We start from the raw sequence: 26843 nt of genomic DNA on the forward strand, positions 1-26843 counted from the left end.
ACTTCCAGGCCCTGAGCGGTGCAGGGAGATCGGGAATGAGGATTGTGGTCAATTCACCACATGTTGTTTCTGCAGCTCCTTCCTCCTCATACTCTTCCCCTGCTCCAGCGCAGGGTCCCTCCCATGGGCAACAGTCCTCCACAAACTTCTCCAGCGTGAGTCCCTTCCACAGGTTGCAGTCCTTCATGAACTGCTTCAGTGCGGGTCCTTCCCATAAGGTGCAATCTCTCAGGAACAGGCTGCCCCAGAGTGGGCTTCCCACAGGGCCACAACCTCCTTCAGGCATCCACCTGCCCCAGCGTGGGGTCCTCCACGGGCTGCAGGTGGATTTCTGCTCCCCTGTGGACCTCCATGGGCTGCAGGGGGACAACCTGCTCCACCATGGGCTGCACCACGGGCTGCAGGGGAATCTCTGCTCTGGTGCCTGGAGCATCTCCTCCCCCTCCTTCTTCACTGACCTTGGCATCCGCAGCTGTTCCTCTCACAAGGAATTCCTCACAACTGGACTCAGGCAGACGCCTCTCGTATTCTCTTACATATCCTCTCTTCTCTCCTCTCCTCTCTTCTCTCAGCCAGGCCAGGCCAGGCCCAGACAGTCACCTGGAGGGAGGCCAGAGGGTGAGGCCCACAAGGCCTGCACCTTCCCTTCTCTGCCCACACTTCTGTTTTAGTTTCCCCTTCTTAAATACATTATCACAGAGGCATTACCACCATCACCGATTGGCTCAGCTCCAGCCAGCAGTGGGTCAGCCCTGAAGCTGGCCAGGTCCACCAGACAAAGGGGAAATTTCTGGCAGCTTCTTGCAGAAGTTGCCACTGTAGCCACCCACCCCAGCTACAGAAACCCGACACACCATCCCACAGCCTGACCCGAGAACTCAGCTCTCATTTTTACTTACTTGCTGTACAGGGGACAATCTGAGATTACTTCAAGTCCAAGCCATTACCACAAAGTCAGTTATGCATGGTGACTTAATGTGGTGAAATGGCCTTGCACCACCCCAGAAAGAAGCTGGTTTGCTCATAGCCTGGGTGAGCCAAGTCTTTCCTCTGTTTCCAGCTCTCCAGTCAATGCCTCCTTCCTACTCATGATTAACAGGAAGCTCTTACCATCTTTCCTCTCACATCCTTTCCATTCTTTCTTAACAAAATACAGTCTTCTCCATTGCGTAAATGTATCCTTTTTGTTTTGCTTTGTTTAGTCTGTAAATTCCTCAGGACAGAAATCATATCTTCTTTGATCTCCTTTCTAAACAAAAATCACCAAACAATTATTTGCCACTTCAGTGCTCATGACCACATCTATCTTCCCAACTTAGCTCATCAAGTTGCTCATTCTGGGCAGAGATCTAGGTGTCCTGAAGCATGAAGATAAAATGCAAAAAGCAACCTTAAGGTATGACATCAGCTGGCAAAGCATATCAAGTTGGAAGGACTTTAGAGTTTTCTCCTTGAAAATATTTTTCCCCTAAACATATTCATTTGTATTCTCTGAGATAGTCTCTAGACTGTGGAGATCAAAGCAAACTGAAAATCCAGCAGGGTTTTTAAGTGCATTAAAGGTAGCGTGTTTCAAAGCCACATGCCTGAACACTTAAGCACCATGGAAGAAATGAAGTAGCAGGTGGTAATACATGTAAACATGATTGTTCTAATCTTCATACTTTTCAACTTGTCAAAGCCTAACTCTGTGGCACAATGTTCGAACAAAGAGCAAAAATAAGGGATGCTGCGTGCACACACATAGACACAGGAGAACATAAAACCCAAGGACACCAGTCAGCTTCGGATTTTCTCTTTCAGCCGCATATCAGATCTTGTAAGTCATTTACAGCCGTAAGGATGTGGATTTACCAGACTACAGTGGAACCTGGCAAATCTGAGCATGAAATGAGTGCTTCTTGGAATATTTGAACACAGAAATATAGTTGTATGCTGCACACTTTTTTGCCAAGGACCTGATATGTAAACAAATAGTTGACCATTTCTGTCTCCTTCAAGTTTCTGCAGAGCTTCTCAGGAAATGTCTGTCTCGCTGCAAGTTAGCATTACACTGCTAAAGTCAATGATGTGGGGATACTTGTACCCTGGAATTAGAGACTGCTCGTATTGATTTCAATGGATATTGGATCAGAATTTGCTGATTTCAGATCTTCACTTTTTAATACTACTCAGCTTTGAATGCCTTGATTTAGCTCATGGTAGCCTCATCTACTGTCACCTCAGAATTTAATGAAGGCAAAGTGATTTATTAGAGGTAACTAGAGCTCTTGTAGGAACCACTATTGAAGGCAGGGGGTAGTGGGGAGCAAATAAAGATAAACTGAGCCTGTACACTCCCAAAGAAGAATACTTTCTGCTGATTCAAGTTTCTTGCACATTAAGAAAATATGTCTATGGCTCCTGAGCTCATTCTCCCTGTGGATTAACAATCCATAAGGGACTCCTTGTACCAAGGAGGAGTAAATCACCCCTCTGCTTTTGGCAGGCAGGAATGCAACTGGGGAGATAAATACTTTTTACATTTCTGTGAACTTTGTTGTTGCTCCTTGGTAAAAGATTTCCCCTTCTGGAATCCATTAAAATCTGTGAATCTCAGACAAAGACTCTTCTTCCTCCTTCCAAGTCTGTGTGAGATGCTTAATCTCAGCATCCTGGGGAGATAACCATTTGTGAGCTGGAAACAGAGCGTGAACCAAGCCCTTCTCTTGGGCTACTTCCTCTGATGTCCTTTGCTTGCAATGAATGAAACCTTTCATTTCAGCAGCATCTGACTTGTGTCAGAAGGTTCATGACTGACTGCAGCGACAATGGGGTGGCAGACAGATGAAACTGTTTAAAATGTGTCATTGCTAGCTAAGTAACGTTCAGCTTTAAACACGGCGGGAGAAAGTAAGAGGAGGTACGACTGCATGCCGCTATTTTTAGGATAAATTGCAGCCTGGACTTTTTCACCCTACTGCTCTCCATGACTTGCATTTCCTTTAAGGAAAAGGTCATGCCTTCTCTCCCAGGCTGCTACAAGCCTTCCCCAGGCAGGAAGTGTATCCTGTGTCCTGTTTTCTCCAGAGACCAGTAACAGAGCAGATGGGAGCATAAATTCCACGTTGCTGCTTCCACTCCGTTGTTTTTAAGTGACCTGAGTACTGAATTGCTGGGCAAATCTCCCTTCCTTTCAAGTGCGGTGCAGCCCAGCCACAGGACTTTGCAGAGTCTGGCAGCTGCTGGAGGTGGCCAGAGGGGGAAATACAAGCTCTCTCCCTTTGGAGGTCTGGGTACCTATTTTTGTCAGATATGAAATTGCAGCAGTCATTTGGACTGCGGGGGGGAGCAGTACATGTCCTGAAATTAAAGACTGTGTCTGTGATTCACCCCTCAGAAAAAAAAAAAAAGGGTGTATTTTCTTCGTTGAATTAGGAAAACTTGGAAACTGCAACATCTAGCACATGCCATTTTAGAATCATAGAATAGTTTGGGTTGGAAAGGACCTTTAAAGGTCATCTGTTTCCAGGCATGGTGCATCTACCACCTCTCTAGGCAACCTGTTCCTGTGTTTCACCACCTTCATTGTAAAAAAGTTTCTTCTTTATATCTAATTTAAATCTACCCTCTTTTAGTTTATACTTTGTACACCTTGTACTATTGCACCAGGCCCTGCTAAAAGGTTGTCCCCATCTTTCTTAGAAGCCCCCTTTAAGTACTGAAAGGCTGCAGTAAGGTCTCCTAGGACCGTCCTCTTCTCCAGGCTGAACAACCCAAACTCCCTCAGCCTTTCTTCATAGGAGAGGTGCTCCGGCCCTCTGATGATTTTTCTGGCCCTCGCCTAGAGCCACTCCAACAGGTTCATGTCTTTCCTGTACTGAGGACCCCAAAGCTGGACGCAGTACTCCAGGTGGGGTCTCACGAGAGCAGAGTAGAGGGGCAGAATCACCTCCCTCTACTTGCTGGCCATGCTTCTTTTGAGGCAGCCAAGAACACATTTGGCTTTCTGGGCTGCAAGGACACATTGTCAGCTCATATCCAGCTTTTCATCCACCAGTATCCCCAAGTCCTTCTCAGCAGAGCTGTTCTCAATCCCTTCATCCCTCAGCCTTTATTGATACCAGGGATTGCCCCAACTCAGGTGCAGGATCTTGCAGTTGGCATTATTGAACCTCATGAGGTTCACATGGGCCCATTTCTCAAGCTTGTCCAGGTCCCTCTGATTTCCTTCACAGCTCACACCTGAGAAGCAGCTCTCAAACCCTAAGGAATCAACCCTCCCTGGTCATGCAGCACACAGCAAGGTCCAGGGATGTGGGCAGCTGAGGGAAGTCTGCCAGGGAGATACTGATAAATGTGGATGTCCAGCTTAGCAATTGATTTTGTTTGTTGCTATTGCTGTCTGTGGGTGTGAGCATCCATATCCCTATGAGGATACTTCTCTCTCACACTGAACATAATCCTGAGTGAGGGGAGATGTAGCAAGAAATGCAAAATCAGTCCCTTGACAGGCAAAAAGCTATGGTACATCAGCTGTGGCCAAGGGCCATATCATCTCTCCAGAATCCCACAGCACACACATCTATCTTTCCCATTCTCAGTCCTTGCTAGGATATTTCCTATTAATCTTCTAGCTAACGGGATTTGGTACCATTTTTTCACATCCATTGTTTTACTACCATTGCACAATGAAGCGATGCTGTGGTATTACCAGAGCTGCCTGTGTGTCTCCCTTGGCCCTCACCACCTGGCTATTAGGTTACATCAGTATTAAAAGAAAGAGATTTTCTTTCTCAAGGACACTCCCACCTCTTCCCATCTGCTGCAATATCCAGGACAAGAGATTGTCAACGTAGGTTTGATTCTGACGATGCTGAGTATTCTTGCCAAACCAGGACTTAAACACTTTTTCAGCTCTGCCCATGAAAGTGCTGTAGTAAGCATGAAGCCAATGGTCCATCTTTCCCATTAGAGCTGGTAGCAGATGCCTAATGAAGAGTTAAAGCACAGGGCAGCCATTTAGGCATCTGAGGCATGGGAAATTCTTAAGGCAGTCAGTATTTCAGTGTTTAAAGGGTTGCCTTGGGGTATAAAAGCTTTGGCATTTACCAGAGTTTCTCATATGAAATAGTTTAACCTGCTCACATCCAGACTCAACGCTTGGCAGGACTGACCCTTACCTCCCCCTCTTCTTGAATGAGCTCTTTTAGCTTGTAGTTGAAGGAATTCAACCTTAGGAGCTCTGCATTACTGAATGCACAGGTCATGTCAGGGAGCAAGGCACTCGTCTACTGTGTTCCCCCAAGTAACCACAGTGCTTCCAGGAGCCATGCAGAAATGCAGGTGGGCCATGACTTTATCCCTTTGTTGCCTCTAACAGCCAGCTGTGCAGGAGGAGCTGGCCCCAGCAGCAATAAAGGCTGTTGCCTGAAGCTATCCATGCAACTCAGCGCAGCACAAGGGTGCCGTCACGCCTAGCCCCAGTCTGGGAACGCAAGCAGAATACGGAAAGTCTCTGCCACTCCTTCTTCCCTCCTCATTCAGTGGAGCTCCTACATGTCAGACAAAAATGTTCAGTGTAAGGCTTTAAGGAAGTAAAGCCAGACTGCTGTGTATGCCCCTTCTTTATAAAGCGTGTACATATCCTAGGGAACGCTTCTTGTTGGCTGTCTCTTAAAGAGACTCTCAAGAGCAAAGAAGCTGGAAAGACAAACCTTAGAGCTTCTACCTGTGTGTTTAACTCTCACGGGGATGGCAGGGGCACAGCAAAAGGCTACCATGTCTCATGAAAGTAGCTCAGTGGATTTAGAAACACATGCATTCAGGTCTTCTGGAAGAAGGAATTAAATTTGACAGGCAGACCCTGTAAAAGTGTGGGTTGTTTCATCCACTTCTTTCAGTTTTCTATTCCATCTACACAGCCGGAACAAAAAAATGCAAAAGGGAGGTAGGCTTTACTCCTCTCTGGCTTGTAACAGACACATACTTGTGTCCAAGCCTTGCCCTAACATGAAGTACAGCACAGCTCCTCCTGAAATAAACTGCAGCTCACACATATCTCGGGGTGGAACTTGGCTCTTAAAGTTTAATGGGAATCTGCTCTGGCTGAACTCTACTTATGACTTCATATTTTCCAGGGCTGCGCTAGTGCTATTGGTTTGTCCATTTTTCTTTTTTTTTTTTTCCCATTCTCTTTATACTAATAGGTGTTTCAGTGGGATAACTTGACCTTATGATACTGTTCCAAAGCAGACTTCTCTGAAGGCAATGGTAAATATTTTGGGTATGTTATGAAAGAGCTTTGAGAAATGTGCAGGCTTTCTCATGACTGCTTGAGAAGGCAGATTTTTGCAGCCTGTTAGGCAGTGTCAACTGGTGAATCAAACTGGGAAGTTGGAAAACAGAGACGATGGAAAGAGCATATATACGATGATCTTGATGATGAATCTTTGGTTCTATCATGTTTCTAATATTTGTAAAATAGACTTTTTAAAAGCTTTCCCCATTGGCCCCACTGAGCAGTTGGAATGCGTGGGAAATCTGCCACCAACCTCAAAGGGAGTAGAAGCAGTTTAACAGAGAGAGCTTTTGAAAATCCCACCTTGTATGTATACCACTTCATATTTCGCTTCATGTGTTGGAACAGTGCCCGGCTTTGATACAAGTGCAAATGGGACAGCAGCGACTGCCACTGCTGCTTGCCTGCAGAGCACGATTGGTGCTGATTCAGGTATGGAAGAGCAGCATCCCTCCAGGTAGGGAGGGAGGTACACAGTAACAGCCCTGCTCCAGGGCTCCTATTTTGAAAGCTGAGAGAGGCCTCTTACTTCTTAATGCATTCCAATAAATTCTTACACAGGAAATGCCAAGCCCAACTTTTTCCATGGCCTTCTAGAGCCACTATATTTCAAAGGAGTCATTTGGCTGTGAAAATCTGCAGTTTTCTGTTCTGTTCAGAGGAATCTAGGAAGGAAATCTCCAGCTTTATCCAGCTGTTTTTCTCCTTGTGCTTCCTCTTTGGGGGAATCTGTTTTTTTTCCGAGTGCAAATTTATACCCAAAAGGGCATTCCTGCTTTTTTGCCTTCTCTGTCTGCACCTAGGAAACCCCTCCCTGTTAACAGATCAACCCACAGTCAGACCACATGGTGACTTGGATCAGTTTGCCAATAAGTAAATACCCCGCACCTCTTTCCTTATGGTGGACAGTTTTTCTGCTGCATCAGTTTGAAAGGAAAAGGGTTAGGAACAAGAATGTCTTTCTCTGATTTGAGCTGGCTGCTACATTCCAGCACAACAATTCACTCTCAACTTACTTGCATGTATATTTCATAAATTTAGGAAAAGAGCAGCCCAAAGGCTTTACAGTAAGTAAAAAATATGTTGATCAGAGAAGTGCCATAGCAAGCATTTGTTGCTATTGAAAAGCACTAGACCATATTTCTTTGCTTAATGACACACATTAAGCCTCCATTGAAATTGCCAGGGCTGGCCAAGCAGAATCTGGCTTTAAAGATTTAAAATATAGTCCAAACTACAAAAATGTAGCATTCTGACCAAAAAAGGAGCTGAAAAAAACCTCAGCAATGTCCCTTTGGTTTTTCCTTTGCTGTTTAAACTGCTAAGCACATGGTCAACAATCTTTGAAATGGTCACAGAAAAAATGGTATTTTTTAAATTGGTGTGCAAAGTATGAATAATATTCAAGTACCCACCGCTACTTCTGTTTTCAGTCCAGTTTTCTAATGAAATGAGTCTTATGTGTTCCTGCTGTTCTAACTGTCTGCTTAATCGTCTGTTCATCCATCTGTCACTTCCCATCAAGAACTTATGGATCCACTGACCAGTTTCAACCATATTTGAAAGAAGCAGAAGCCTCAGAAATTATCATTCTCCAGTTATATAAAAGTAAACATTTGTCTTCAGAGAGCCATTCAAATGAGCAGTAACACAAAAAGTACTGCTTATTAGCAGACTAAACTAGATGAAGTTCTTTTCTAGTTAGGAATGTAATAGCATCAAATTTTGGTATGATAAGGTTGCTTGCTTGAGCATGACTGCAACTTAACAGGCAAAAGCAGAGTGTAAGACACTATTTAAGCACTTGTAGGAGAGATCTAGCCTGTCCGACCAGTGCATGCTCAAAGCTCTGTGGAAAGGCTCGGACTACCTTGTAGAAAGGCTAAGCCCTCAGCACAGGCTTTGCAAAGGGGTGGTTAAGCAATGCTAACAGTAATGGTTGGGATTTATTTTCCCTAATTACAGACTCCAGAAAGCTAGGCTTCTAATGTAAGCTTGTCTTCTAAGTTAGCTGCTTGGCTGGTAGGAAGAGAAATTTCCACCCCATCCCCCAGGATTCATCACACCTCTCTTGGAGCTGAACGGATCTCCTTGCAAGAAGGCAAGTCAGAACAGAACATAATAGTTCCAGCTGGAAGTGACCTACAACAATCATCTAGTCCAACTGCCCACTAATGTCCTCTCTGTAGCACCTGTGGAGACAATTTAGGTCACATAGACTCCTTTCTAGTAGTCAAACATCTCACCAGGCTGGTTATTAGCTCTCCACCTACGTGGTACTTACTGTTCACATTTCATTAGGAGAGAGGAACATTTGTAATGAGTTGTTAATGAATCTCACCACAATAACTCTCATGCTGAAAAACACTCAGTATATGGCTTCAGTGAAGATTTTTTCGTGCTCAGCTCTGTTAATATATTCAGGATGCTCTTTGTCAAATAATGCCAGACAACTGTCCAAAAATAATAGAAAAGCAAGACTTCTTTCTTTTTCTTTTTTTTTTTTTAAGTAATTATTGCACAATCTCTCTAGAATTGCTGAGATGAAAGATAGATGGTAAAGAAGTTTTGCTAAAATTACTCAACTCAATTCAGATAGCTTGGACTGATACATAAAGGCTTTTCAGATAATAAAATGGGCTTTGTCTTTTTAAATGGAGCAGATATGCAAAAGGAATCTGCATATTCATTGCAGAATCCTTGGAAAAAAGAGAAATGTTGTTGCCCTGAGCTACTATTTGCCTTGCAAGTTTCTAAGGTGTTTCAATACGTTTTATTTTCTTTGTTTAATATGCTCAATATTTAAAGCGCTTGAAAGACTGTTTCCACTACAGATATCTCCATTAATAATATTAACCTCATCAGTGCTCCAGGAAAGATCTCTGTGTCCCTAAAGAGCATATGCTAAACATCCTGACATTTCCACTTGCAATGCTTAGTAGACAGTGCCTCAGGCAACCACTGGTGTATGAGTTGGATGTAGCTGAATACAATTCATATCAAATAAGCTAGGGGATGGAGCGCATAGAGCTCCTGTTTCCAAGAATTGTCACCTGACTGCTTTGCTATGAAATATTGGTGGTGGGAATGAGACATAAAAGAAGAAACATGCTTATGTTGGGAAAATGATTATACTTTTCTAAGGACAGCAGCCTGGCTCTACATTCTTTGAAATATCAGGATAACATCTTTGTGCATAATGCAGGCTTTCACCAGGTTCCAGCTGATTTACAGATGACATCACATGCAAGTTGATCCTATCACCTGTAATTTAAGCACAAGGTCAGGGTTCTTCATCTCAAAACAAGTAATAGATATTTATCAGACTTAATAGAATAACGGCCATGTTTCTTTCCTTGTGTATCACTGTTCATTAAAACAAGTTTTCTGCCAGAAGAAGAACCAGTGAAACAGTCTTGCTTTTGGATTTATGTCTCTGCCCCCTAAATCCTACCCCCAGCATGCACTGGCTGCCTCCCACAGCAGCTCCCAATAGGGAGGGAAAACACCTTGCTGCTGCTCCTCTGGATCTACCAGCATGATGACTGGAAAGCACATGGTGACTGGAGAACTGGCTGCTGCTAAACAAAGCTTAAAATCGCCAAGTCTTCACTGCCTTTCCTTCACTGCTGGACTACTAGTCTGCCTTTTCTCTCCAGCCTACAGTTTTCAGGAAAATTGAGGCAGAGTGCTTATCTTTGCCTGCTCTTCCTTTAGAAACAGTTGGAGTTGAGTAATAGAGTTAAAACTTGTAAAGGTAACAAAGGCTGTCAGGCACACAGCAGGAACAGAGAAAATCAGTGCAAAAATGCTGCCGAATGTATTTGATGGAAATAGTTCAAATACTGACAAACAGTTCAGTCTGTCTTAGGGAGGCTAATTTTAACTAATATTTGTCTTGAATAGTGTCACATCCATAAAAAGAGTGTTTCAAATGTGAAATAAAACCTAATCTCAAGGTCATAAAATCAAGCACGGCAACATTAAGAAACACAGACATCACCTTATCCTCTGATGACACAGTCAAAAGGCCCGAGAGTCAGCACTGAGACTTGTAGACCCATTAGGTACAAATTAAAAGCTCATCTTGGTAAATAATTACAAGCAGTTTAGCAGTTAAATTGTCTTGCTGCATCACATAACCATTTACGCAATGGGTTGGGAGGGAATTATCATGTCCTCCAAGACCTCTTGGCCTCTGACTTTCCAATGAAAGTTTCTGGCTCAAATTTTTGTGTTTATGTTTCTAACACGCACAGTTTAGGTCAGTGAAGTGTGCTTCTTGCATGCATTTTTCTCAAGAATTGCGAGTTAATATGTGTTACAGGTTGTCATACGGGCTTTCACTATATTCACTCAGCTCCTTTGATTACCTATGATCATTTGCAATGCTTGCAATGGTTAATCAATTAAGCCAGGGACTCCTTTCCATTCAGCTTTGATCTCACTGAATGAGCAAATGGCTGTTTTGTTCCCGTTTTGATTGAAATGGCTAGAGCTTGAAATTGTTGACTCTGGAGGAAAGTCAGGCAGAAATTATTTGACAGATTCACTGGATATTTTGTGTTTCTTTCAAAACCTTCCCAATTAAAAAGCCCTCAAAAGGAGTACTCTATTCTGATTAAGAGGGGGGAGGTGGGAGGAGGAGGGACACGTGCAGGAAAACATCCTGATCATGGACTGTACCTTATGGATTGATTCATACCCCATTTCCCACTCCTTCTTTAATGAAGCAATACCAGGTCAATTTCTCTTCCCCAGCAAGATGTTGTATATTTGGAGCATGAGTTGACTTTGATGGTTGTGGAGGAAACATCTAAATGATGACCTGGTTACATTAACATATTTTCATGGAAGAGTAAGGAATTTTTTGCAGTGATAAGGCTATTAAGAGATATAATAGGATTATTTTTTGGCAAGCTGACTTCTAGTGTTTCTCTCTATCTCAGATTTTCCCCAAGATCCAAGTGCAATTCAGCTTCACAAAAGAAGAAGAAACTGTGTGAGTGAAGCCATTACTTCCCCAAACATTGGAAAACATATTTTCTCTTATTTGCTTTATAACATTCTAGAATGGTACTGCTAAAATTATGTGGCAATTCTAATATAATTAAACTAATTTGATAATTCCCTTGTACATCACTGTATTACAAAGTGTGAAAAGTCTTGAACAGACCTTTCTTTTAATTGAATGGGACTGGATTTTGTCTTCTCAGAATTAATGACAAAGTACTTGCTAGCTAGGATGGCAATAAGATTGGGCTCCGTGCATTTAAATTTTTGTAGATATTTTTAATCTGCGTGATTTACCATACATTTAGAGCACAGTCTATTTATTTACCCAAAAGATCAGGTGGTTGTTGTTGTATGTCAACATTATTGTCCTTATAATAATTTAGTATATAAATGGAAGTCAAATTATTCTGTCTCTTGTCCAGATTGACAGATGAGAAACTGTTCCTTAATTTTGAAAGAACAGACTTGATGTGTTTCATTATCTAATGGGAGCTGGTGATGGCTTTTTCAGCAGAATGTGTCAAATTGATGGGTTCAGGCTGATGACCCTTCAGGATAAGAGATGCCAGCTCTGGCAGGGCACTGCACACTTACTGGCAAATATTAAAATAGGTAATGACTTTTTTTTTAATCCATAAAGGCCTCAGTGTGATGCATTTGATATCATAACACAGGCCAGAGAGCAGCTTGAGCAATTAACATATTTTTAACATGAAGTTTTCAGAATTTGGTTGAACTCATTTTTACACATGCAGCTGCAGTGAACCAGTTCTAACTATAGCTTGTAAATTACATCAGTATGCTAAGGTTAATAGATTAATGATTTTCTCATGAATGCAATGTGTTGGCAAGGCACAAACATAAACCAAAGGGCAAGGAGGACATACCACAGTTGCATAAACAATGGAGATGTTAAGACTTCATTAGTTCTTCTATACTAGATGTGTGGTAAGAAAAGTCTTGCATCAGTGATGACAATAGGGACACATTAAGACCTGCTTTTACAGCTGAGAGGAGTAATGACTGCAGGAGAGCATACAAAGAACAAAAAGAGCCCCTGGGAAAGGAACAGTTATAATGAATACATTTTTATATACATAATATTAAAAATAAAAAACTGCAAAAATTATAGGAAAAGTTTTTAACAATTGCAAAGGCTTCCTGGTGGACTCTATTCCTCAATATTTTCACAAGTTTATAATGTTTTACTGAATGAAATCAAATACCTTACTATCATCTTCAGTGGAAGCAATTACGAGTGTTTTTAAAACTCCACCTAAATTCTTTACATACAAAGGCAGTCTTCCTTTAAAATTACAACTTTTTTTTTTAAATAAAGCAAAATTCTTATGATATGTTGTGTTAGATCAATTGATACAACCCCCCCAAAAATAGACAATAATTTACTAGACTTGATACTACTGAGAAAACTGTATTTCATTAGTCTCCAGAAATACTTAAAGCTCTCTTTCAAATGTATGAACGTGTGAAAGAACAACCAACAAAGAGGCAATATCCTTCTCTGAATTATATTTATATCGGGCCTGAATCATGAACTGGATGTTATTCAGTTTGAATGTCTCCCTTGTTTGCTGGAAGTCCACAAATAGATACAGCTGTTACTTAAAACAAAACCATTAAACATTTAATAGTTGAATTCTAAAGACACATTTCAGCCTACATACTACTTGCACACTGCTTGCTGCAACAACATGTCAATATTTGGGTGGTTCTGCAAAGCACATCCATGGATGTACTGAGATAAGGCTGGGTTGTTCCTCACCTGGAAAAATTCCACTGCAGTGGTTTTCATAAGGTGGTTAGGTGAGGTGATTAAAGATGAAATCTTACAGTGTGTTTCCTAGTGTGCATGCCTAGGAAAGCCCTAAGGAGCTCAGCTCATCATTCACATGGGTTGAATGAATTTCAAGTACTTCTTATACAATGAACAGCGCATCAAGAGAGAAAACGGGTTGCACAAGAAAGCGCTTAGAGACCTACCTGAGTGTAATTTAGCAGTCAAGACTTCATCTGAGATTGTAACCACAAGCAGGCAGCAATGGAGCATCATGATAAGGGATGGCTTAGGTTGCTAAGAATCCAAAGCACACGCTTGTGGGTAGGAAAATCTTGAAAGGCAGGAGCAGTGCTTTTTGACTGGTGTTGAGTGGCTTTGAAAATTGTGTTGTAAAAGCTACTTATCAGAGATATCTGTATACTCACTCAGCTTGACTCACCCACTCCAAAACAGCACTATCACCCACAGCTGCAAGGAAATCATGATGATGTGAGCCGTAATCTTGGGCTTTTATTTCTACGTCCAACACAACTTAGCAGTAAGCACTTGTGCAGCTTTAGTTTGGAGCTTTATCTTTGGAAACAAGAGAGAAGTTTGGGATAAGGTCTGTGTTATCCCATCAAATTGCCCTTGTGGGTTACACAGCAGAGATTTGGTAGTTCACACCAGTAGATTAGATCTATACTGTAGGACGACTCCCATGCATTCATACCAAATGTGCCAAATGGGGATCCCTTTGAAGGAACACTTCTCCTTTTATGCCTTTTCCATGTGTAAATCCATAAAAAGCAAACATGTAGGTACTTAAATTGCTAACTACAGTTCTGATTGCGAAGCCACTAAGGATGCAAGGACCAGATTTTTTTTCTGGAAACTTCTTTAACAGGCAAAAACGATGCCTGAAAAATTAGAAAGCTTGAAACTCTCTATAAGTTAATCCCATGTGCCATTGACAGTAGGCACAGAAGCACATTAAGGCATTGTTTTCTGCAAGTAGCAGGATCTGAAATTTATGCTTTCTGTGGTGGACAGGATAAAGTATTTTGGGAATAAATATGCCCCTTCCCATCACCATCTAAGTTGAATAGCTTGTCAGTTTGACTGTCTTAACATGGTTATACTTCTAAAGTGCCTCACTGATAAGTCTTGTATCTCTAACAGGTTTCTCATAATCCTTCATGTTTTCCTTAAAGACCTGTTTCCTGGTGTCACAAAATCATGCCAAAACCTCAGTTTTCATCTACAAGGTGCATTTTGGCTTGGGTGTTGTAGAGAAGGGCTGCAAAGTAAGATTTCAGTGAAGCTGAGGTATGAAAGAAAGGGCATATAAAAAAGTTTTAAATTATTTTAAAGCCAGTGTCATAATTTTTGAGCTGGAACTGACTTTTGGCTTTTAGTGTTCAGATTTGTAATTTAAAGAACAAAAGAAACCATTACAACTGCCAGGAGAAGTGCATAGCAAAACAACAAGACTGCTGAACCTCAAACAAACATTTTCATTGCTGGATCTGCCTCCTTCAAACAAGCGCTTCTCAGCCAAAATGGAATGGGATCAGTTGAAACTAGAAAAAAAAAAAACTATCAAAATTAATAAAAGTCAAGTTTTATTGGAAAATCACACCTGGAGGTAATGGTTTAACAAACTTACTGATAAATTCAGCAGGAAAAACTCACCACTGGCTACATTAACATAAAAGGTAGTTGGCTTTACACCTTTGAAGTGTGAAGACAGAGATCTGCTTGCAGTATTTAAGTCAGGAATATTCCTAGGGCTTTCAGAGGCTGCTGCCTTCTCAGCATGATTTGATTGATGAGAATAGGACAGGTAGCAATTGCAGGTTCTACTGTAAAAATTCTTTATCAGTAAGTTTATGGGCAGAACTGGAATTTGATTAACTTTAGGTCATTGTACAAAGGCATTTCTTTCCCTTCATTCTGGCTTTTAGAAACATACTTTCCAACAACAGGCAATTTGATTTGTATGTTCTATTCCTGATTTAGCCAACTCGCTCTGATGGCCAGAGATTTAATGAAAACATATTTTCCGCAATCTTTTGATTTCTGCGTGTCACAGTAACCAATGGCACTAAATAACAACACTGTCAGGACCAAAACTGTAGCTATAGACAAGGGCCAGTATAAACAGTGAGAGGAAGTTTTGCAAGGACAATTTAGCACAAGATAACACAAAAGATGTCCTTGAAACAAAGGAAAATAACCAAGACAGGTGCAACAGCAGTTACTGAAACACAGACCTCTGAGTGCTTTACATGCGAAGAAGAGCAGAATAAAGAAAGTACAGGAAGGCCAAAGCCCACAGTCATTGCTCAGCTGAAAATTCCTCCAGTACATTGGATATCTTTTCTGCCCCAGAAAGCAAAGATTCAGTCCTACAGTAATGCAGTGTATATCTCATATGGAATGAGTTGGAGTTAAAGAAAATATGCTGAAGTTCCTAGCCAAGCATGGATTCCCATCAGGATAGTGGCTGTTGTCTCACCCCTGCTCTGGGAAGACGGCCTCATTTCATGAGCGCATGCCTTGCATTTTCCTCAGTCATGTTTTGTGAAGAGTGAATCTTGAATGACACTAATACTTCCACCCTCTCTCTAGCAATATTGTGATATTGCCATGAATCACATAGCTATTTTTGGACAAAGTGAAATTTCAGGGACTGTGAGACAGTCATTGAGGGTCCCTCTCTCCCCTCCATCATCCTTGCTCCAAAACTAACCTAGGGAGTAGACCCTAGAAACTTCTGGCTGTTGATGGTATCTGCAGTGTCCTGGCACTCTGGATGATGCAGCAAAATCCAACAAGTGCAATCTGGAGGACAGCAAGCACTTTCCATGGTCAAAAGTTGACACACAAAGGAGAAGTCAGACTTTTGTGCTTGCAGTAAAATGGGAACTGTGGTGAGCAAAGCCACATCACGGTGTTAGCTGTTTGCTGAATGGCACGGCATCATCAACTGAACAAATGAGTGCTAACTACACAAGAGCTGAAGACGGGTTCAGCATTCTTCTGAAAACTTCAGAAGTACAGTATGGAAAATAAAACTTCTGTGCAAAGTGATGATACTGTAATCCGTTATCAAAAAGCACTTCGGTGGCAAGCACTAGAGATAAGGCACCTGCTTGTTATCTGAATCTGAGAGGCACCTGGGAATGACAGGAAAGAGCAGAGAGTTACTCACATACCTTTTTATAATTAAAGGGATAATGATTTGATCTGGAATTAATATTTGGAAGCAAGCTGTGTGGCTAGGGAAGCACTTTAGAATTCACACCTTCAAGTGTTTGATTGCTGTAGAGGAGCCTGCTTTTTTGGCATGCAGCATATATTTGGTGTATAAAAAACTGCAGAACAGGTTGACCTTGAAGCAATTAATCTCTTCTGAGGCACACGGGTTTTGAATGGGTGTAGACATAATTAGAGTTTTTAAATTACACAAGGCGTGCTCAATCTTTCCATCAGTGTATAGCTAGAAGAAAATATGGGAAGGATCTCTAGGGGAGAGGAAAGAACTCCTGCTTTCCAGAAAAAAAAAAAAAGCATCTTCCACATTTGGGAAGAGAATCCTTTGAATCTCAGCTCTCCTCAGTTTATTGCAATTTGATATAAGAGACCAGACATGAGTAAGGAGAAAGCTGCTGATAGTGTCTTATGCTTGCATCATCTCTGACAGATTTAGCAAAAGGAGAGCCAGATATCAGCCATAGTGCCACTCTTGAATTTATAGAAGGATTTGGAATTAGCATTTTTACCTTTTCTGGAGAACTTTTCTATCCACTGTATTTACCAAAGGGAAATTTAAAAAGACCTGACATAAAGCTATTTGCTTTCAAAACAAACCAGTGTTGTTTAGAATTGTATAAATAATACAATAATAAACAAAGAAAAGTCTCCTGTCATAAACCTAGCATGGAAAAGCTCCAGGAGTTCGTCATCTTCTCCGACATCCACATAATTCAGGACTAAGTCAGCTGATACCAATGGCATGAAACAAGAAGCAGAAAACAAGATCAGAACTGTACCCTAATGAACTACAGAGAAGCTAGTGAACAAATGCTTGTTTATATAAGTTTACTTTCACTTATGTTCTATATCCGATAATAAGGAGATAAAAATCCTGGTTTTCAGAATTTTTTTTTTCCTCTCTCCCCTTTAAAACATTTTGGCTACTCATTAGCTTTTTGGGATATTTTTAGTAAGTACTATAATTAAGATCAAAATATAATTCAAATTCTAACTGCCCTTTCAGCAGCTCATACCTTTTCAGACCAATTCCTTACTTCTTAAAAGGACATGGTCAGCTGCTTCTCTTTTGCATTTAAACTGCAAAGTTATTTTTTTATATAAATTATAATCCAGTAAAGAACATAATTTGATTTATCAGCACTGAATTCAGACTTACTCTAAGTGGGGACGGTATTTTATACCATACACATAACAGGCTTCCCCTGATTCCAAATTTAGGTTTAAAAGAAAATAAATGCTGAGGCTAAAAACAGGATATTGCTGATAAATAAATACTAATTGAAATAAATAGAGATTAATTTGCATCAAATCAAGATCCAGACCATACCCTGAAGAGCCATAAATGGGAAAATAAATAGGCACCAACATTTTTTCCCCAAAACTACCTTTCTGAGAGTAATCACAGTAGCTGAACGCTCTTAATTTAATCATTCACTGGAGGATGTTACAGGTAAGTGCTCATAATAAACAGTAGGTGTTTCCCTGAGGGCCATGATAGTTTGCATAATGTGCTAGCTATTTATTTTCCAGTGTTATGATGACAGAAAACTAACAGTACAGCCAATTCTAATTTCGTAAATGTATTTTGCTAATAAGAAATCTTGTTTAAGTTCTGAGTTTCAGAGGTTAAAAAAATACAGCACCACCAGTACAGTCACTGTTGTTACATATCATCCAATTCCTTTTTCTTTAATTAACTTTTGTATGTTCTAATCTATTTATAGATGGAGACATCGAGAGCCCCACAGCTGGAGCAGATGTGGCTGTTATTGGAGGTAAGTAGCAGAAGGTACTAAGCAGCACCATTAGAATTAAAACAGCGGGTTGGTTGATTTCTTGCATTTTGCAAAACCCCTGCTTCACTGACAAGACAACAGGAGCAGCACAATTAGAGTTAATTAGGCCAGTGGGAAATCTACTCCCAGAGGGGCTATTGGCAAGATAACGAGATGAGATAATGAGCACAAACCATATAGTGGGCAGTACCACCCTCATCCATGCCTCGTTTTAGGACAAAATACCTAAGAGTCCAGTAGCAAAGTAAACCTCTGATATTCTTCATTAGTCACTGGGCCAAGATTGTCATTTAATACAAAACTGACGTAGCACATTTGATTTGAACCATGCTGGCTCATACCAGCTGACCCTTTATTTTTACAGAATGTGCCATGGTGCATTTCCTCGTGTTCCATTAAAGCGCTCTCATGCATTTAAACTAAATACAGTTGTCAAAATAAATGAGCAAAGCTATGCTCACAGAGAGAACCTGTCTTTTTATTTTTATTGTGTTTGTTCATTTCCATGCTAACGCACTAATTTCAGTCATTCACTAGGGGGTATACCAATCATTAGTGCAAATTGGTGAGGTTCTGCTATATTTCCCTCAGGTCCCATCTCCTGTAACTTTAATTTCAGCTTTCTATGAACAAGTAGCTGGTAAATTGATTTGTACTTAGTCCCTTAGGCTTATTAATATTGTGCTACATCCAAAGCCTATTAAAGCCTCTTGTGTCAAGGGATACCAGTGAGGTCCTAAAAACTGATGAAGCCCCCACTGCAACTATGATATTATTGTAAACCTGAAGTTCTTTGTATAAGCAATTTCATTTCTGCTAGAAGTAAATTCACTTTCTTGAATCAGGCACTGTAGAATCTGTGGGATAACATTGCAGGTGTATTTTTAAGACAGATTTATCATTTTTATTTACCCTGCTAGTGTTCTGTCCATTCGCCTGTTTTCATGCCAATAGGGTATCTCCACTCAGTTTACTGATGGTGATAGATCTAAAGCTTTGGAGATACCCACTTTTGCCACATAACTTGAACACTGGAGCCAGAAGAGAGATACTGTCTACATACCCCTCATTGTATCTGTAGAATAGTAGGCATTTCCAGTGAGCAATTAATCTGACCAAACACAGGAATTCAGTTCTAGAAGAGGAAGCACCCTCCACACACACCGTCCACTGACAGTAGAGGAAGACCAAGGGGAGTAACTCAGATGGAGCCACATGAACTGTAGATGCCCACAATGATTCAGATTAATTCCTACCTATTGCATCCTCACAGCAGCTTCATACTCCATTTATGGGATTTTCCTAGAAATGTCCTGTTCTGATGCTTTTCATTGTGTATTTCTGTAATATTTGATTTACTCCTGGAGTCATGTGAATATAGAATCATGTACTTGTACAGAATCACAGCTAAAGAATTCATAAGCACATCCCAATTTTATCAAAAAAGTGTTAAAAAAATAAAAATAACCCAAGTTGCATAAACTTAAAAATACTTCATTTATTTTTCAGGATTCTTATGTGAGCAATTTCATCTGGAGGCAGGGGGATACAGCTTGTAAATTTTTGACAACGGACTTGTCAGGGTTGCCTTGCTTTTATGGACTTCTACCTTTCACGGTAGAAAAGGAAGAAATGGAAAGGGCTCTGGGAAGCCTCTCTGCACAGCCACCCCTGGAACTTGAATTTACTTGCCTTCACTAGGAGTGCTTCCATTCACCCTTTAGTCCTATGCATATTTGTGTTACCTATGGACATTTTTGTCCAGTCAACACATTGCTAGTAAATTAGCCTTAGTCTGGGAGACAGGAAAGATCTACCCAGAATCCCTTCTTCCTCCCAGGTGTCATTTCCACATTCATTACAATCAGACACTCTTTAATTAGAGCACAGCATGCAATGGCAGCTTGCAAATACAGAGCAGTACTGCGGTCACGTGGCTCCTGCTATTTGTTTAAAGTCTCCTAAGAAATACTCAGTGTCCTGTACTCCTGAAATTGAGTATGCTCATGGAGGCACGGGCGGATTGCCTGCAAAATCCCTTTGGTGTATGGTAGCAGAAGGATGAAAGAAACCTATGGGTTTTCCTTTATGTTCTCTTATTTCTTCTCATTTTGTAATGAGAAGAAAGCTACAATGAGTTCAACCAAATCAAGCCATTGATTCAAAAGCTAGGGAGACTTCAACATTCATTCCTGCAGTATCTATATCCCATCTTGCTTTTTGCAGTGTCAGACTCTGTTCCGACCCTGGCCACTGCAACATGCAACATCTTATGATACGTGGACTTTTCCCTATTAAGTAGTTCAAGTTGTGATGCCTGGCTGTGAGATACTGCTTGTATTTTATTACTGACAATACATTTAACTGGTCTCTTCCCTCTAGGTGTGATTGCTGCAGTGGTATTTGTCCTTATTTGCCTGCTGGTGGTGATGGTCCGGTACATGTACAGGCATAAGGGCACCTACCACACCAATGAGGCAAAAGGAACTGAGTTTGCTGAAAGCGCAGATGCTGCTTTGAAAAATGACCCTGCTCTCCAGGAAGCAGTGGATGAGAGCAAAAAGGAATATTTCATCTGAGAGGCAAGGATTTCCATGGAGACTTCCCCAAGGGAATCAATCAGAAATGCTACATCAACACAAGTGCTAAGAGGTGGATAATATGAGGATACAGGCAAGCATCCTAATTGAAAAGTATCTCTTTACTTTGTTTGTCACTGGGTTGTTTCTTTTCCCCTACCAGTGAAGAACTAAATGCCAGATACTTGCCTGTTGATTTTATTAGCTACACAGCTGGTCACAGTTTAAATCAATATCAGATAAGAAGAAACAAAATCTCAGTACGAGTGATACACCAAAACCAGATAAAGATAGCAAATGTCAAGCCTTGACATTTGGTGAAAACAGCAGATGCCAATGGAAAACCTCCTCTTAGAGTTAATGATGCATCCTATGCCGATATGATACAGAACTACCTGAAATTGAATTTCAAATGGTCACAGAACAAACATCTAGATAAAGCTGATGCAGCTGGAACAAAAATAGCTTTGTAGCCCAGATATCTCTCCCCTCCCCTTAAGTTTGTTTGGGATTTAGATGGGATTTTTTTTATATATATTTTTGAATTTTATATATAAGAGTCAAAAACATTTAAAAGAAATAAAACTGTTGGAAAACATGGAAAATGTAAGAATGAAGGATTTATTTCTAACTTACTCTGCATGGCAGCTTGAGAACTGCAAAATGTTAGAACTTACAGTATAGTATCTGTTCTGGTTTTGTTAGTGAGAGGGGGCCTAAGGTGGTAGACTGTGTAGTTTGGTCCCGATCGGGGCTGAACTACGACAGTATCTAGTCATCAGTAGACTTACAAATATGATTCCAGTTAGCTGGTGGGTTCCCCACATGCATACATAAATAGATAGATATTAAAAGGTAAAGCATCTTGGTTTGAGCAGGCCTTCTGAAACAACGGATATCAGCTAGATTTTTTTCACAAAGATATTTTTGCCTGAGTATTTATTTATTTATTTTGCATTGGAAAAATCTCTTGGATGCCTGCCAGCAGGATTTTGGATTTTTGCAGGGAGAGGGATTCAGTTCTGGTGCAGATACCCATAAAGCTTTTACAAATGCAATCATAGGACTGCCGCTATAAAGAAGTTTGTTCATCTGCATCCCGCTGGTTTGTATTGATGTCTCCCTCTGTATGGCCTCTGTATATCCTTTGCATTGTGCTAGATAAGAGAATTACACTGACCATTGATGCTGTACCATAAATAAATAAATAGATTAGTCATGGTGGGTGACATGAAAAGATCTTATTCCTTGCCTAAGAATGGACAGTGATGAGTTTTTTTACCCAAGTAAGCTGACTTCCTAATTGAAGCCCACAATTAGCTCCAGGAATAGAATAATTGTTCTCTGCACCTGCTCGTCCCCAGCTGCAATGGTGCCTTGGACTACTGAAAAGAGAGGGGCAGAAATACATAGTAATAAAGACACTGATGAGCTCTGCTCAAATAAATACTTTTTTTCCTATGCTTTGATCTATACAAGTGTGTACATAATATATAAAGTAATTTACAACTGTTCTTTCAAGACATTGTTGCTGACCACTTGTGCTCACTTGTTAGCATCAACACTTGGAAAGCTCCTGGACTCCAGTATTATCCACATTGGCCACAAAAATGCTGTAAGAGAAGACTGATCTGAACAAGAAAAGACTCTGAGGGCCCAAGTGAAGAAGTGAAATATTTTTGTCTTTTCAATCACAGCATCAGTTTTTCTTGGTACCTGAAGAAGATGGACTCTGAATTATTCTTAGAATCCTGACAGCTTGGATTTTGAATCTTAAATCTCTGCATGTTTGCATTTTAACCAAAGAATATCAAAATAATGCCAAATTTACTAAATGCTTAAGATGTTTTTTCTAACATACCATTGCACAACCACATTGTATTCTATGGCTAGTGCAGCATAAAATGCACAACACCCAGCACTATTGGAGTTCAAATATTTTTATATTGTGCACCTGACTGTTTCCTTCTAAGATACATTACTATTTTAATCTTTTTACTACTTTTGAAAAGGGAATCTGGTTTTATTTTTCTAGGACACATGTTGACTAAATTCACTAATCTTAGCTGTAAGATGAGTTTGTAAAATTGAAGAGCCTTGACATTGTAGTTCAATAAAAATGTAAATATTTCCTCCGAGGAGAGGGTAAATGTGTTGAATTGAGCTCTACTGCATCTCCCACACAAGGCACGGGAACACCAAAACACTTTCCTCTGGTGCTAGCAGGATCTATAGATGACTACCAGCCTTTTGTGCCTTTCCATATACTCAGAACCATGTAATATAGTTTTAACTATACTCTAACTGTTAAAGAAAATTTACTTTAGAGAAAGGTGTGAGGGACACACAAAAAATTCCTGCCTCCCTCCCCAGTAATGAAATTCTGTTTTTACAACATGAGCCTGCTAATTACAATTAGACAACTGCGTCACACCCGATATTCAGGAGAACCTGAATTACTGTCTCTTTTGGGGTGTGTGTGATTTTTTTTTTTATTTTTAAGGTGTACTGAGACAGACTAACTGTCCACATTAGAACTATAGAGGCCAGATTTTCTGGTGGTACAATATGAGTTCAATGGAGCTCAGCCAATTCTTACCAGTTCAGTCAACACCAGACTTTGTGTCATTGCTTCCCCTAAATCTGAACTGAATGCAACTACTAGTCTCTGACTATATCTCTTCTTAGTAGCTTAATTAAATCTCTTTATCCCATTTTCCCTATTCATCTGGGCTGACAGCCCAAGTGTACAGCAGCAGCTTCCCTGTCGGTAATGAGCCACTTTGAATATTTGCAGAGCAGTGGCTCTGGCAAGAGCTACAGTTTCAGATAGTTGGGTTTTTTTTGTTTGTTTGGTTTGTTTTTTGTTTTTTTTTTTAAATAGTGTCCTTTTGGGTTCCAGGGCTTTGTGTATTTAGAAACGACCCAAGCACACTGAACAGAGAGAAGAAACGGTTTGTGGACATTTTCTGTTTATTTGGGGTTTTTTTCAGGACAAATTTTGTTTTGCGATGAAGAAAGATCATGATGTCTGATGACTGGCAGACTAACAGCCTGATCCTGATATTTTTTACTCATACGATAACTCTACTGTCTTGAGTCACTCAACTTAGTTGTAAAGAGAGTGCACTACAAACTTCTTATAACTTTTAGGACTCATTAGCAAAACATCCTTCTGGAAGCAACATGCTGTGCTAAAACAAACAATATTTACAATGCTGAGATGTGTCAGTTGGCAGCCATAGCTTTTCATCATTGATGATTAAATGATTTTTACGATTTGCTTCCTGAATAGGAGAACTAAGGAAACGGTTCCTTTTTCTCCTACGTGCTTTTATCCCAGATCTCTCCACTGCTGTGGCCTGTTGTCCTGCAGCTCTCCAGTGCCCTATCTCCCCAACCACGACTGCCACTCTTGCTTGCAGTCCCCTAGGCACCCATCTAGATCACTAGTGCCTTCCCTATGGTAAAGGATTTGCCATTTACTTATGTATGTATTTATTTTTATCACTGCAGATACTCTGTCCCTCTCTGCCAGCCAAGAACCAGTTTTCAGAAAGGTTTTAGCTTTGGACTTCAAATCCTGTGTCAAACTGAACAAACAACCTGAGACTGATTTACAGAGTGATCACAAGTGCCACGTTTTCATAGAAAACAAGCCTAAAAATACTACTGCAAGCTGACTAGTTAGTTAAATTTAGTGCTATAAATCTTTAGTGTTCACTAAACAAGGGAGCAGAATGACGATCCCTCAAGCAACTCAGTTTTGTCCTGATAACCTAATGCCCTGTGAAAGCTTGTTGAATCCCACTTTGCACAGAAAGCCACTGGCCCATGTTTAGAAGCATAAGCCATTTTCTGTGATGTACAGGAAAGCTGGGCATCAAAATTACCAATATTTCCTGGAGCTGGAAGAAAGAGGATAAATATGATCTTGTAGGAACACAAGACATTTTTAAGGTTATATAAAAATGACAAGAGTTAAACATAATATTTCTGTTTACACTGGTGAGCTTTAAAAGTGGGTCTATGGAGCTTTCAAATTCCCCCCCCCCACCCCCCAAAGAAAAAAAAAAATCACTATTTGCAAAAGGAAACTAATCTCCTTGTAAAGCAACTCTTTTTGTCAAGCTTTCAAAACAGGCTTCGCAGATCCAGTAGTCTACCATTCTGCCTTAACAGCCAGAACTCAATTTCTTCTGATTTTTGGAAGATATCTGTACAGTCTTTCCCTGCACAAAAATGCTTGCCAGTGTCAGCCCCAGTAGCAGCATTACAGGTCAGCAGAGTAATTCTGTCCAAATGCAGCCAGTCTCAAATACGTATCTGGCCACCCATGATTGAACCTGGTACACATTTTCTTGTGGGGCTTGGCCTCTATCATTCCTGGTTTTCCCAAGGTCCAACATGTCATTGCACATTAATGCAGTCCTGAGGAGTATTTAATCAGCCACTAGTCAAGATGACTATATATAGTTTTCTTTTGTTTTTAGAACAACAAGACCAAATAACTTTGGAGGGCTATTAAAAAATAGTACCATAGGATCCCTCGGAACGTCGAAATCAATTTTTCTCTTAAATCAAATCTAGGGATCACTGGAGGAACACTAGGACAGGAAATCAAAAAAGACTCTTCTGTTTCTGCAAGGAATGCAGACAAGGTGCTGAAGCTGCAGGATAAGTAGGATGGCATCACGAGCTACAGGCTGCGAGTATTCCTCACAGAATACAGGAAATGCTGAGAACGAGGTAAATCAGTAAAAAGATACAGAGGGAGAGAAGGTAATTAGATGCCAATAGAGATGGAGAGCAGCTTTTCATCAAACAAAATAGACATTGCCATTTTGAGAAATCAAAGTATATTTGCTGAAGGTAACTGCTGAAAACAAATTTCTTTGAATTACATGAGGTGTTTGAATTCCTTGCCAGTCCAGCAAAAAAAATGCTGGTAAATGTACACCAAAAGAATACTCACTTTAAATGTACTAAGAGCTAGTTTACTGCATTTTCTAAAAATCTCTGTTCTTCACATAAAAAAAGCTTTGTGTGTTTAGAAAATGCAGAAGCTTCACAGCAGCAGTTCATATAAAACAGAAAACTGAAGAACCCCTGAACAAGCAATGAACACGCATTTGGTGTCTTTAAATTCAAGCAGTTAATAAAGAAAGCAAACATTATCAAAGAAACACATATATGGTGTGTAAAAATTTCAACAACATTACAAAGAAATGAAACTTTTTTTTGTAGCAGAGGTCTTTCTCTAGTTCAAGAAGGTAATATTGCCAGTGACTGGAAATAGGCAGTCCCACTGTTCCCTATGCAGTGGGACAAAATCCCACTGAACTCAGAGGGACAAGAATTTCACTGACAATATTTATCATTTTCTGTGAGGACAAAAAAAAAAATATTCCCCCCTATGTCTGAAAGATACACTAAATTAAAGTAGAAATCTTTATAAGGGCTGATCTTTCAATATGACCTCATGTCTTCACACTATTTTTCTGTTGTTTCAAACAGTATGTATGATGGAAAGTACCTGGTATGTTGAATTAAAGTCTATTTGAAATGCAGCATTGCTATGACAAGAATAGAGAACACAGAGCATTCAAATCTTACTGCTGATTGTATGTTAAAGCTGACTATAATGTTTGTACTTACCAAAGCTATTAATACACTGCTGGGTGTAAATCTACTATATTTTAAATTGGGGGGAAAAAAAAAAAGCTAAAATATGAAGAAACTAATAACTTTATAATTAAAGTTGTCATTTGTCAGCATTTAAAAGACTGTTCTCATCTTTTTGTTCTCTTTCAAAATACCATAAATTTTGAGAATTGCCAATTATATTGTTTTCACAAGAACATACATCAAAAAGGAATAGTAGGCTAGAATTTTTCTTAGTTGAGTACGCGAATCCTAAAAGATGGTGCTTGAATTAAAAAAAAGAAAGTAAGAGAAGCTTTTGATAGATCTAAGAAGGAGCCAAGCTTCAAATACAAAATCAAACAATAATTCTCTCTGAAGGAACATTACCCTGTGGATGCCAGCGTTGACCTGTACACTGGCCTATTGTCTAATGCACAGTATTCTTAAAAATTCCAAGCAAGCTTATA

General features: G+C 40.2%; 1 protein-coding gene across 2 annotated transcripts in view; it reads left to right on the top strand.

Annotated features, from left to right (window-relative positions):
• GYPC (glycophorin C (Gerbich blood group)) overlaps positions 1-26325 on the top strand; it is a 36212-nt gene extending 9887 nt beyond the window's left edge. The window contains exons 1-3 of one of the 2 annotated variants that reach the window (XM_086751039.1): positions 11812-11908; positions 18080-18130; positions 20534-26325. In XM_086751039.1, the coding sequence (XP_086607165.1) occupies positions 11812-11908; positions 18080-18130; positions 20534-20730 (345 nt within the window). In that variant the 3' untranslated portion in view covers positions 20731-26325. Of the gene's footprint in view, positions 1-11811; positions 11909-18079; positions 18131-20533 lie in introns of those variants that run through there. The other variant, XM_086751040.1, reaches the window with a different exon arrangement.
• The last annotated feature ends 518 nt before the right edge of the window (positions 26326-26843 follow it).

Source organism: Chlamydotis macqueenii, chromosome 6 (assembly GCF_036417535.1).
Source record: "Chlamydotis macqueenii isolate bChlMac1 chromosome 6, bChlMac1.mat, whole genome shotgun sequence".
NCBI classification, from domain to species: Eukaryota; Metazoa; Chordata; class Aves; order Otidiformes; family Otididae; genus Chlamydotis; species Chlamydotis macqueenii.